At 34.9% G+C, this 13,350-nt stretch overlaps 1 protein-coding gene across 1 annotated transcript in view; it reads left to right on the top strand.

Annotated features, from left to right (window-relative positions):
- LOC143223920 (uncharacterized) overlaps nt 1–13,350 on the top strand; it is a 164,144-nt gene that overhangs the window by 67,486 nt on the left and 83,308 nt on the right. Inside the window, exons 22-23 of the mRNA XM_076452394.1 lie at nt 805–920; nt 2,054–2,150. Coding sequence (XP_076308509.1) covers nt 805–920; nt 2,054–2,150 — 213 coding nt within the window. The remainder of the gene's footprint in view (nt 1–804; nt 921–2,053; nt 2,151–13,350) is intronic.

The following is a 13,350-nucleotide window of genomic DNA, read 5'->3' on the forward strand; positions in this document are numbered from 1 at the left end:
GATTGTCCTGGTAATGATCACTGCTTTAACAAGAATATTTTCTAGAATATCTAATGTTTCTTGACATAACTGAGAATGTGGTCAAACAGTTACTTAAAATTGATACATATATATAAATACACATACATGTATTTATTTTGCATTTTCTCTAAATTATTGTCCACCACTGAGTTGGAACATTTTGTAAATGTAGCAAGCATTGTGGTGTGCATATTCATAAATAAACATCATGAAAGATCATGATATAAGTTACTTCAGGTTATGAAATGATTCAGTTTATTGTTGCTGAAAAGTAGGATAACTTATTTGATGCATCTTTGTACTTCTTGCAAGTAAAGGTTACAATAATATTTTGGTGCAAAAGTAATAGTTTTTTATTTCATGATAATGGTATTTGTACATAAGTGTTCAATACATTTGTGTAGGGGGTTGTTTAATTCGTAATCTGAGGGTCATGGGCTTGAATCCTCGTCACATCAAACATGCTCTCCCTTACACTGTTCGTTGGTAAAAGTGTAGCCCAAGAGTTGGCAGTGGGTGATGATGACTTGCTACCTCCCCACTAGTCTTACACTACTAAATTAGGGATGGCTAGTGCAGATAGCCCTCATGTAACTTTGTGCACAATTAAAAACAAACAATGTGTGTAGAATAAATTTTGACTTAAAATGAGTACATAACATGTAAATAACAATTTTACTTGAATGTAGTGCCTTGTTTTGTTTCTATTCTCTTTTATATGGTTTTGATTTTCTACTGTTTGGGTGATTATGTAGAAAAATATAATTTATTTTTTTATCTTAGGCTAATGTTGGATCTATTGCCATTGATAGATCAGGACCTAGTTTCAAAATTAAAATTTCTGGTGTTGGCACTGGTATAGGGCAATGTGAAAAACGACATTTAAAACTGTGTTTGAGGTTAGTAATATAATATAAATTCCATAATATGTTGTATTGTGTTTTAATACTTACATATTTCTACTGTATATATTAAAAAGTATTTAGATGTGGTGGTATGTATTTTTATGAATTCATAAAATTGTTTTATAAATTTATTTTTTGTATGCTGTGTTTGTGTGTAATGAAGCTAATATGTCACTCTTTAGTGATGAAGATGGTAAAAATTGTTTCATGCTATTTATATATATTGATATTTGTTGCATTTACGTTTACTTTCATGTTGTTTGTTTCCAGTATCTATTGGTGAAGACTTCCTCTTTTAACACTTGGGTACACTTTATAAATACGACTTAGAAACAGTGAACTAACACTCAAAGATTATATTAAATATTAATAAAACTAATAGAACAGTAAGACAATGAGACTATCAGGATGCAAATTGATTGTTTTAATTCAGAATAAATACTGTCTCATATCTTTAATAAATGCAGAAAAACACTATATAACTTAAAATTGCCTTAAAAGTGATTTCACTTAAACTTAGGTTTATGAAAGAGATAATACATTAACATTGTTTGAAGTATACAATGTCTTGACAGTTTCTGTAAAAACTACATCATTGAGGGGTGATTCAATATCATAATAAGATTTTGGTCATGCATTTCTAAATATGTGATTCATATTTTGAATTAATATTCCTAGATGTAAATTTGTTTTGCACTTTAATGTTTAAATTTTGTTAAAATATATATAAATTTAATCACAATAATTTTTATGTATTTTTATTTATATATGATTCATTACAGTTTTGTTTGCTGTAAAAACATGAATAATTTATTTCTATGTTGATGTTTTTCTATAAACAATATTTAACTTTTTGATGCTTCTCTTATAAAATTTAAAAAGTTATTTGTTAGCAACATAATAGTTGCATATTGTGTATTTTGAGTTGTTCAGCATCACCCATTTCAAACTTATAAACTAAATAAATATTTTATAAATTTGTAAAGTTCATATTATTTTCAATAAGTAAACTACGTATCTTTCTTTAAAAATGAAAACAACAATACAGTTGAATATTTTTAGTGGTCTTAAACTTTTTCATTTCATTGGAAACATATATTAATGATTGATTAAATACACATTTTTAGCCGTGCAAATACCACTGCTTCTCCTTCTCCGTCAATGGTTGTGGTTGATATCAAGATGCCTTCAGGGTTTGTTTCTGACTACAAGAGTTTAAATGAGGTATCTTATAAGAGCAATGTTAAATAGATTATTATTGAAGGTGTTGTTTATTTAAAAACACCTAAATGCAGTGAAACTTGAACAGGGTATATTTTATGGATGATTTTACAGAGGAAATAATTTCCATAAACTTATATTGATATCAGTGATTTACTAATTTAACTGCAGAATATATATAATACTACTGATATTTTATTTTTTTATTTATCAGTAACTTGAGCATCTAGAGCATATTTATATGTTGAGTCAATAGACTAAATAATTATGTGTGTGTACTAATTTTCTGTTTTACTTGGTGCAAGTATTTATATTTTGTAAAATATCATGACAAACTGTTTTGAAAGGAGCTCTTCTTCAGGAGCAAAGCATGTTCATTTTTGTACTAGGATGGTAACTTGTTCTTGATGTATTGAATTAATAAAATCAAACCAGCAAACTAATATTAGTTTAAGGTTGTAGAGACTTAGTTACTGAACTAGTTTTTGAACAACTGCTTACAGTTGATATTTAACCTTCTTTTAGAGAAATTTCTATCGTAGTAGTTAAAGTATCTATCCAATACAGGACTTCCTTCTACTCACAAGATTAGCTATTCTCATTCATTGCTGGCCTCTCTATGGAATTTTTTTTATTACACTTGTCACAAGCCTTACTTTCCAACCTATTGGAATCAAATAAATCCAATGTGTTTTGCATACAAATCATTTTGCTTCATCTCTTCACCAACTGAAGCATAATACATTCATGTGATGAATATAATTCCCTCTTTGTACCTCTACCAAAATATCACTTCGGATTTAGCAGCACTTACATTTAAATGTCTAACTTTTTCCAGCTTGATTAGTGTTTGAGATTGAATAAGTTCTCAAAAGGGTTTAATTTAATTTTTCAAACATTCAGATTCAGTTGTCCTTATTCTCATCACATTTGTTTCTTACTTTTGTTGACTGACACAAGAAGAAGTCCAAAGTTAATGTCACCATTTTTGGAGACTCACATTGAATAGGTGTTTTATCATGGGCTTCAAGTATTGGTGAACTGTTGGGAAATTTGTCTATGTTTATCCAAAAGGACATTGAAAGTTATATGAGTCATCCTCTATCTCCAGACGTTGTTTCACTTCCTCCTGAATCTGTGGAACTTGGGCAGGCTGATGAGGAATTTGATCACTTATTTCCATTTCCATAATTCATCTTCTCAAACTCTTTCTAAGGATTCTGTTTGTCCTTCCATGATATTTTTGTAACTTTATTTCTCAGGTATGGGATGTTTTATCCCTTACTCTGATGTTTTATGACTCAAATCCTTCATTTTTGTATGAATATACTTCCCAACCTTATTTGGTTTTATCCCATCTCCTGACATTTGGGCTCACGCTGAACAATTTACCTTTCAGTTGATGAGGTTCAGATCAGTCTGTTCTCACATATCATAGGGCTGACTGTTTATATCTCAACCAACAACTGTTGGTTTTGATCTTACTGTTTAGGAGGCAGACTCCAAATTTCCTGTTTATCTCACTTGTGTCCAGTTTTCTTGCCTCTGTTTCAACCTCACAGCTCTTTTGTGACACCTTTCCATATTCCATCTCTTGTCTGAGGATCTTCACAGAAATCATGAGATATTTTCTAGGAACATCTTTTTCCTCCTTATTTTTGCATTAGCTCATTTGTTGTTTCTGGCTCTGAATTTACAAACGTTGTTTATCTGTTGTTAGGACCTTTTTAGTTGTGTCACTGTTTTCCCTCTTCTTATTTCCAAGATTTGTGTATGGCTCCATTTTTAAGACATTTTATCTTTTATATGGTCTTGGAGCCCTTGGAGTCTTGAATGGCATTTGTCCAACACCAGTCTGTCCTTTCCAGTCTGGTATCCTGTTTTTCTCAGACAAAGCTGAGTGTGACTCTGATTCCAGTTTTCTCTCCTTTCCTTTACCTGTCCCTCCTTCTCATAGTGCCACAGCTCATCAATATGCTGCCAACAGTTCCAGTAGGATCTCGACTTATGGTCTTCATTCATCAGTGGTGGTCTTTCATCATCAATGTTTGAATCCTTCAGTTTTTATCAGAATGTGTTGACATCTCATTTTGTTCCCATCCAACTTGTTTTCTTTCCTTCTCCTTGGAATCCCATAACTTGCCAGCATCTGTCAGAGGTGGTATAGGACCTCTTCATCCAACAAGCTATCGAATCTGTTCTACATCATCCAGTAGTGTTTTATTCCCATCTGTTTGCTCTTCCTCAAAAGACCAGAAACTGGAACTCTATCTGTTCCATTTCAATTAATTTGCTCACCTCCCACGTTTCACTATGGAGTCCTACCTCTCATTTTTAGTGGGCATTTTCTGTAGGTTTGTGGATGACTGAAATAGATATCTCCAATGCTTATCTGCATACTCCCATCTCAGAATTAATTTGTTTCTATCTTTGGTTTGTTCATTGAGAGGTGGCATATCAATCTTGTGCCTTACCATTTAGGCTGTCATCTGCTCCTTATCTTTTGTATAGGGTGGTAAGAGCTTTTACTGTTCATCTTCATGTCCTGGGACTGCATTTACATTTTTACATGAATGACTGGCTATTTCTGGCCCATTCTGTAAATGAGTTGGCCAGTCATACTCATCAGCTCATTTTCAAAACTGCTTGGTAGGCTGGTTGAATTGGAGAAGCCCCTCCTGCATCCTACACAGTACCTTGTGAACTTGGGTGTATTTTTTCAACACTCATCTCATTAGGGCCCAACCTTCTCGTCTATAGAATTGTCAGCTTGTCACACCCTGTCTTCTCCCTCCCTTTTTGCATGTGTGATTCTGTCACTTTTGCAGATGTGGTCTGCTATGTCACTACTAATCCCCCTTGTCTGTGCACAGATGTGCTCTATTCAGTTAACTCTGCATAATCAGTGGAACTTTGCATGAGATCCTGTGGATGCTTCCCTCCTTCTTCTTTTGTATATGCTCTCCAATGGTGATTAGACAAGACTCATACATTGGCAGATGTCACATTTATTCCTCTTTGTGTTGATTTATATCTGTCTACAATTCCATTCAGGGCTGGGGTGCATGTGTTGATTACCAGATGGCTTTGGGTCATTGGCCTGTCTTTAAATATCAACACCCTAGAGCTCCTAGCCATTCATCAGACTTTGAATCACTTTCTTCTCATCACCAGACCTCGTCTGGTAATGATCCATTCTGACAATTCAGTGGTGTTGGCTTATGTTAGTCACCAAAGTGGGATCCAGTTGAAGTTGCTGTGTTTTCATGCATTGAGTCTCCTATATGTGACCATGCACAACACATTTATTTAATTGCATATCATGTTCTTAGTGCTTTCAACCTTGTGAGGGATTCTTTCTAACCCTGACAAGATTTATTTGGCTTAGTGATTCCTTCATGCTTTCATTTTCCATTATTTTTGCAATCTGTGGGGTTTTACTCACACTGAATCATTCACCACCATCTAAATCACCAGTTCCCCTTCTATTGGTTCCAGGTAATTTATCCTCAGGCTTTGAAAATTGCCTTTATTCTGGATTGGTCAAATAAATTCCTATATGTTAATCTCCTATCTGATTACTTCATTGGGTAGTTTCCCTTATTTTTGCCACTCTAAGCCAGGTTCTTCTGATCACTCTCTTCAACATGCCAGTGTAGCCAGCTGCTGTTTGACGCCCCTGTATAACATGAAGCTCCACCTGATGATGACCGAAGAAGGTCGAAACATTGTTCGCTCTTCTATGTAAAATATTTTCTCAACCCAAACGAGCCGTTTTTGCATATATATTTCTCTACAAGTGGGTTTTCTCGACATCACTGAGGAAGCTCCATTATTCCATGAAAGGAGAAAGCTCCCCAGATCATGATGGAACCTCCTTCACTATGTCGTGTAGCAAATGTCTCTGGTTGGATATCTTTATAGTGCCAGTAATGTTGGAAGTCATTTGGACCATCCAGGTTAAACTTTTTCCCATTAGAGAACAAAACCTTTTTACACTTTTCTACATCCCATGTTTCGTGCTTTTCAACAAAATTTAACCGAGCTGTTTTGTGGTGCATACGGAGGTGTGGCCTTTAAAGATGTTTATGGTTTTTAAAGTCTTTCTCTTGTAGATGTCATCTTATTGTTCTTGAGCTGCATTCTGCATCTCTAAGGGCATTAATCTGGTTTAACGATCAGCTGATGTTTTGCCAGACAACCCATCGAATCATCCTGTTCAATGCAGGTGAAATTTTCTAGGGCTGATCACTAGAAATTTTCACTCTGTAGCTTTCAGGGTCTTATAAGAAATTTACAACAGTTTTACTATGCCCATTCTCACCAGTGATGGCATGTTGAGAGAGACCTTGCTTTTGCATCTTGACAATTCTGCCATGTTTTCACCCAATGTAACACAGGAGATGTCAGTGGGAGATGTTTGCAGTGCTACTGCTTGAACGGAAGTGACTAAATTTTGTTACATGTTTACCGATTAACGCTTCATGTCAGTATGGTCTTAAACTTTTGACCAGCTAGTATTTAGGCTAATTTCATAGTGTTTACATTTTACCTATTAATTGCTAAAAAAGTTTTTTATTTTTATTTTCCCTTTTCTTATTTTCATCTTTTGAAGCTCCACTCAAATAAGTGGTTGAGTCTAACAATGCAAAATGTATATTTCTTTCTTTATGTTCTCTTGTCTTAAGATTTTGGCCAGCAGTTTATGTGCCTAGACTCTGTGATTTTCTGCTACTCATCCCATTGTTGCTGATGTATCCAAGTAACTCATGTGGCTTTTCAACCAGGGGTCCTTGGTATCCTCAATTTCAGTTTATCAGTTAGCTTTATCTCATACCTTTCATCTTACCCATTACTGTAGGGTTTTTCTCTCACTTGTCCTTAACATACTAATTTGTTCCTTCCAGAATTGTTGACCTCGTAAGTGTTTTTCTCTTCTGGATTGAGATAGTAATGTAGTCTTTCATTTTTTTACTTTACCTCCATTCAAAGCTCTTTCCTTGTGTGTTTTTTTTCACATGTCCCTTAAGGCATATTTCTTTCTCCTTTTGGTGTGTGCGTGGTAGCAGTTCTGTCTTGTTTTCCATTGATGTCACTCCAACTCTTTACATCCATACCTATCTTATCCTGTGTCCAGATCATTTTTTTCTTCTCAAGATTTTGGTGACTCCACAGTGCATCCCTGCCATGATCCATACAGACTTCTATGACATGTGTGTTCCTTTCATTGTTACACTGACCTCACAGCTTCATTCCAGTCTCTTTATCTCATAGCAACTTTTCTGTCCAGAGATCTCTCCACTTTGCCTTCACCAGTTTGGTTCATCATTTGATCCAGTTGGCTTATTCCTCCTTGTCCTCTTCCCACCATACTTTGATACCTCACTTTTCCTTCATTTATAATCTTCATCACTATTTGAAAGAAATCCTACAATTGGGCATGTGAGCCAACTCTAACATCATCATCTCTCATTATTTACATCATATTATGGTTTTTGGCTTCCACAGGTTTTGCCTTACACCTGTGGCTCTATTTTAGATTTTGGTACAGCTCTGACACTGGGTAAATCTTTATAAATACTTTTATTTCTTTCTGGGGCTCATTCTTCATACCTCACTTTCCTTTCCATGGCTTCACATACTCATCTTTGAGATGGGATGTTCACAAGATAATCCTCTCTTCATAAATTGGCCCGTCTTGGATCATACCACCCATGGACTTCATGTAAAAAGAAGGGAATAGCTGTTTACCCATGCCATATCTTGCTTGAATAAATCAGTATGGTCTGCTTTTTAAAATATGGTTTTGTGATCAACCATTACACTGGCTTGGGTGTCACTTCCCCTCTGAGCTCTCCAATGCATTCTCAACTCCTTGTAGTGGATTATGGTAATACTTACCACTTACCAGTTCCAAGCTACTGGGATAGCCAACCATGGAGACACTTGTGGATAGGTTCTACATAAAATGGCTATAACCATTCAGTTCAGAGTAGGATGGTGGTGTTCTGCCAATGTAGATGATGTAATACGCTCCACTTTGCATTTAAATATACAGTGGAGTGAGACATCAAAATGCAGTTCACCTCTTCTATTAGAAGCCCTCAGTGTTGGTAACTCCTGGTCTGGCTTTGGATTTCAAGTGAACCAATCAACACAAGTCCTCACATAGCTTTCAGATTGTATATCTTCCTCCTGTGATCTCCTCTTTTTCTGTGTTGTGAGTCATGGAGGGATAAATGGGAATGTACTGGTTCTATCCTTGATTCTTCCTCATTTTCTCTTATTATATGAATGTCATTGCTCTTTAGAAGGTTCCACCCTGTATCACTGTCACAGGAGTTGATTGCATTCATTACACTTCCTTTAAATACCAGATATTAAATTTCCAGGTTGATAGCTCATAGCTAAATCCTATATAATACTCAGAAATTGGAGTGGTTGTCACTACACCTGTTCTTGTGTTTAATATGAAAATGGTATGATACATATTCTATCCTCATGCATATCTCAGTGCCTCATAAAAAAGTTTTGGATGCAGTTGACTTACCAAGTATGGTTCCCTGTACCATGGCCACTCTACACCATGGGGTGCATCCTAATTTACTCACTTTATTTTTTATGGAATTGAATTGCTATATCTTTCTCTGGTTAGGACCACTTTTCTATTACATTCTCTCTCAATCAGATGTTCTCCTATCATTTTCTGCTCTAATTTTTACACAATTTACAAACGGGCAAAGAGCATACTTGGATCAGAAGTTGTGTTGTTACCTTCTTCATATACACTCTCTCTGCTACATAGGTATCCTTTGGATGCTTTCAGGGGGTATGTCTGTTCTTCCCTCATACTGATCCCTTCTAATCAGTGTGGAATTCTAGATAATGTTGTGAGATGAGTAATGTATTGGAAGTCATAATTTTTATGTACTGAATTTGTATTTCCAATTGGTACTTCCATCTACTCATGCTTCCCACTTTTTTGTTCACTCCTGATTATTCCATCATCTTTTAAACTTTGAAGTGATAGTTTGGTACAAGCTCATAGGGGGAATTGCATGTGTCCTGTGAGTGTACTGTGCTATCAGTGGAGAAGTGATGCACGATGATTTGCACGAGAGACACATTGGAATAATTTTATTTAAGTAGTGGGTGGTAAAGCTTGTGGCAAGCACAATTAAAAAGTCTGTGTATAGAGTTTAGCAATGAACAAGAGCAGCTAATGTTGTGAGAGGAGAGAAGTACCTATTGGAAATACATTTTCAGGATAGGATATTTATAACTTCTGAAATGTTTGCTAAAAGTTTAGTAAGTACACATGACATTTACAATCTCCATATTTTAAGAAAATTAATAATTACATCCTTTATGATCATCTTTTACCTTCTTGTATGGTAATTAATTAGTGTGTAATGTTTTGGCATATTTTCACTTATACTTGAGAAATTGATAAAAATAATATTATAAAGGTAAATATTAGCAATCAAACTTGATTTCAAAAACAAAATTGCATAATAGTTTTCATAGCATAGAACTTTATTAGGGCTAATGATAATTAAAATTTCAGTACATTACTCCTTTCTCTGAAAATTTCAAAGTAAGGGGTGGAACATCCTCTCTGAGATTTCACAAAATACTTGAGATATTTTATTCTAAGAGTAACAGTGACTGTTGTATATTAAATATTTTTAAGCATTTTCCTTTACATCATGAAACATGAGGTCTCAATAGCAACATATTTATATTAAGCTAAGATAATTTGTAAATAACCTAATTCTGTATAAAATTGATACTAAGCTGAAATTACCAGTTTATCTACTTTTTGGATGGAAGGTGTTATAAACCATAAAAGTTATTAATGTGAAATTTGAAACAACTTTGCTCAAATTAATTCAAGATACAATAACAACAATTTTTACAGTAGACAAGTTTTTATTTCAATAATTACAGTTAGTCTCGAGTCATCGTGATGTAATTATTACATTGAAAATAAAATTATCATAAAACAGATTGTAATGTTTTCAATAATAAAAAAAAGAAGTTGCCAACTATAAAACTTGTTATAATTGTATTTTGAATTTAACACTAACTTTGTATCAAGTTGTCATACAGGCTTTATTTCTACATTTTCAATGTTTTCAGTCCTAACCACATAAATGTTGTGTGGCACAACTGTAAGATATGAATGTTATATCAATATTAAAAAACTTTCTCCAATGAACACTTGAAAGACATTAAAAAGTGTTCTGTAAAAATAATGACTTTTCTTCCCTCTTATTTAAAAATCTGTAACAAGTACTTCAGCATACATCTTGTCACTGATTTTCTTTACTGTAGCTGTTTATTTTGTGTTTTCAAATATCTATTCATTATTAATGTGTATTCCAAAGGAAGCATTTTGTCTCTTACACAAACAACACTAAGAAAATGTGTATTTACAAGTTATCATATGTTTTTTATGATCAAACAGTTTCCAATACAGTATCTTAACTCCACTTGCCTTATACCTTTTTTCATTTAGTATTATCCTCTGTATGCTCAGTTTGTTCTTGATGCTAGTCTTGATACTCTCATTTACTCTCATATGTTTACACCTAGCACAAATCCACACATGAATCCAAGTAAGCATGCAATAACTCTCTACTTATTGGAGTGTGACATACCCTCCTTATGCAGCTGATATTTACTGATTAGTTTATAGCACAGTTAATTTTTGGAGTTGACATTCCTATTGTTCCTTGTACCTTAGGTTTCTATGCATTATCATATCGTTATTAGGATTTTCATTTTCTTGACCTAAAGTATTTGATTCAGGTGCAGAAATCTGTCCCTGATACCACATTGAGTATTTTTATAAGCAGGGTGGTGAGGTTAAACAAAGAAGAGAAATATGTTTAACCCTTACCACCCTCCTGCATTACTTCTCCTTCACCAATCTTCTATCTGAGCTGCCTGATGTCCACCTGAGGATCTTTTGGAAGATGCTTGCTACCTCATGAATTCTTCTTGGTAGGGATGCACATTTTTCTCAGGTGCACCTACCCATATCTTGTTTGTATGATCTTTATATGTCTCCATTTATATGCTAGTTGGAGGTCTTCTTGACTCATTTGAGTCCAGGGTGGAGGCAGCTTGTCAACACTCCTCCTTTTTTGCAATTGTCCTTTCTCCCATTCCTATGCCCCAACCCCCTTCTTCCTCCCCTTTGTATGTTCCCCTTGCTGAATCTCGGTGACTAGCCATCAAATTGCTCAGTACTGGGTGCTCTACCACCAATGGTATCAATGATTCTACTATAGATTTTGGCAAGCTGAGCATGTTTGGTCAGGTTTCTTTTCTCGTAAGCAACAGTTTCACTTCAGATCATTGGGCTCTTCCAGTCTTATTCAAAGAACTTTCATTTTATAACTTCACCTCACTTGTTCTCACATCCCTTCTTTTGTTCTTGAGATTCAGTTATCTATCAATTTTTCAGGAATAATTCAAGCTCTTCTTCACCAGGAAACTATTGAACTAGTCAGTCACCCTCATTTGTAATTTCTAAAAAGACTGGAAACTGGCATCATGTGATAGATTTTTCTAGTCTTACTTATTTCATTGCCCTTCCTTGTTTTACCATAGAGTCCTTCCTCACTCTTCAGTAGGCATTTATTTATCTTGGATCTTTGGATAACAAAGATGGACATCTCAGATTGTTATCTTCTCATCCCTTTTTTATTCATCATCCAGATATTATCATTTTGTACACAACGGTTGAGTTTCTTAATTCAGCACTCTTCCATTTGGTCTGGCTTATGTATCCTACTTCTTCTTTTAGATGGTCGCATCATTTTTCCAATTTTTTCATTCTTACAAAATGCTTTTAACTTCTTCCTTACATGAGTTGGCTTGTGTGTTGACTACTTGTGTTGGAGAAGCCCTTTCCAATCTGACTTGATATCTTATCCCTTTTGGATTGTGTATTGACAACTATCTCAGTGAGTCCCTGCCCTCTCCTGTTTAGTTGATATTGATGAAACTATTATAGTTCTCAAATCTTAATCCTTGTCTTCTCTCACTGCATGAGAGTTTTCTTTTGGAAACTTGAACTTCTATAGAACTTCTCATTCCCTTGGGTCATGCATACATATGCATCATTCTTCCCTGGGTGTTGTATGACCATTATAATCTTGCTCTGAATCTCTTGAATTTAGTTATCCTATCCAACCCCTTATTACATATCACTTTTAGCTCAGTGGCCAAATGGGGACAATGACACAGTATCCATTTTTGTTATGTCTCCCCATCACAAGTTGCATCTATTTCAGTATGTTTCTCTGATGAGTTACGGAGTATCTCATCTATTCTCGAGAAATTGCAGGTCATTGGTTTCTGGTCAAATCTGCTTTTTGCCATTCATCATGTGCTTTGTATTTCCTCCTTTTCATATTAGTCATGATACATTCCAACAATTTAACTGTTGTCTCTTACAAATAAACAGGGGGCTCCCCCTTTCTCATTAATGTTTTTGAAGGTTGAAACTCCTAATATGGACCCATTAACATCACACACATACACACACCTACCAGCATGTCTAGTTCCTACTGCTCTGAATCTTGTTGCAGATAGATTATCATGTCTCAACAAGATTCTCCTTACATAGTTATCCCTAGATCTTTAGATGTTTTGACAGTGGTACATGCTGTTAGTTATTCCACTTCTGTAGACATATATCACTCACCATTATTGTGAAACTACTTCTCTCTTGGTTTCCAGGTCCATATCCTTTGGCTTTGGTGGTAGGCATCTTGAGTCAGGATTGGCAAAACATTTAATTTTATGCCTATCCTACCAACTATCTCCTTCTCCAAGTTTTATTCATCATCTTTCAAAACTCACTGTGTTTAGTCCTTCTCATTGCATCTTTATGTCATACTCAACTGTGGTTATAGTTTTTATATTACTTCAATCATCACCTCACTTACCACATTCTATTTCTAAATCCTTTTTATGACAGCTTTATTCATCACACTCCAGTTTCTCAAGTGGTATTTGTCCAGTCCCTTGCAAGGCAATATGGGCTGCCTACATGTATTGCATCATTTTTTTTTTCCCATTCAGTTCATATTTAATTCTTAATAATTTGTCTGAGAAAATGGCATGTAATTTTCCATACTGGTCTATGTGCCATGGTTACCTCCCTTCCCATCCTTGTGTTCCTCAT

Source organism: Tachypleus tridentatus, chromosome 8 (assembly GCF_004210375.1).
Source record: "Tachypleus tridentatus isolate NWPU-2018 chromosome 8, ASM421037v1, whole genome shotgun sequence".
Lineage (NCBI taxonomy): Eukaryota > Metazoa > Arthropoda > Merostomata > Xiphosura > Limulidae > Tachypleus > Tachypleus tridentatus.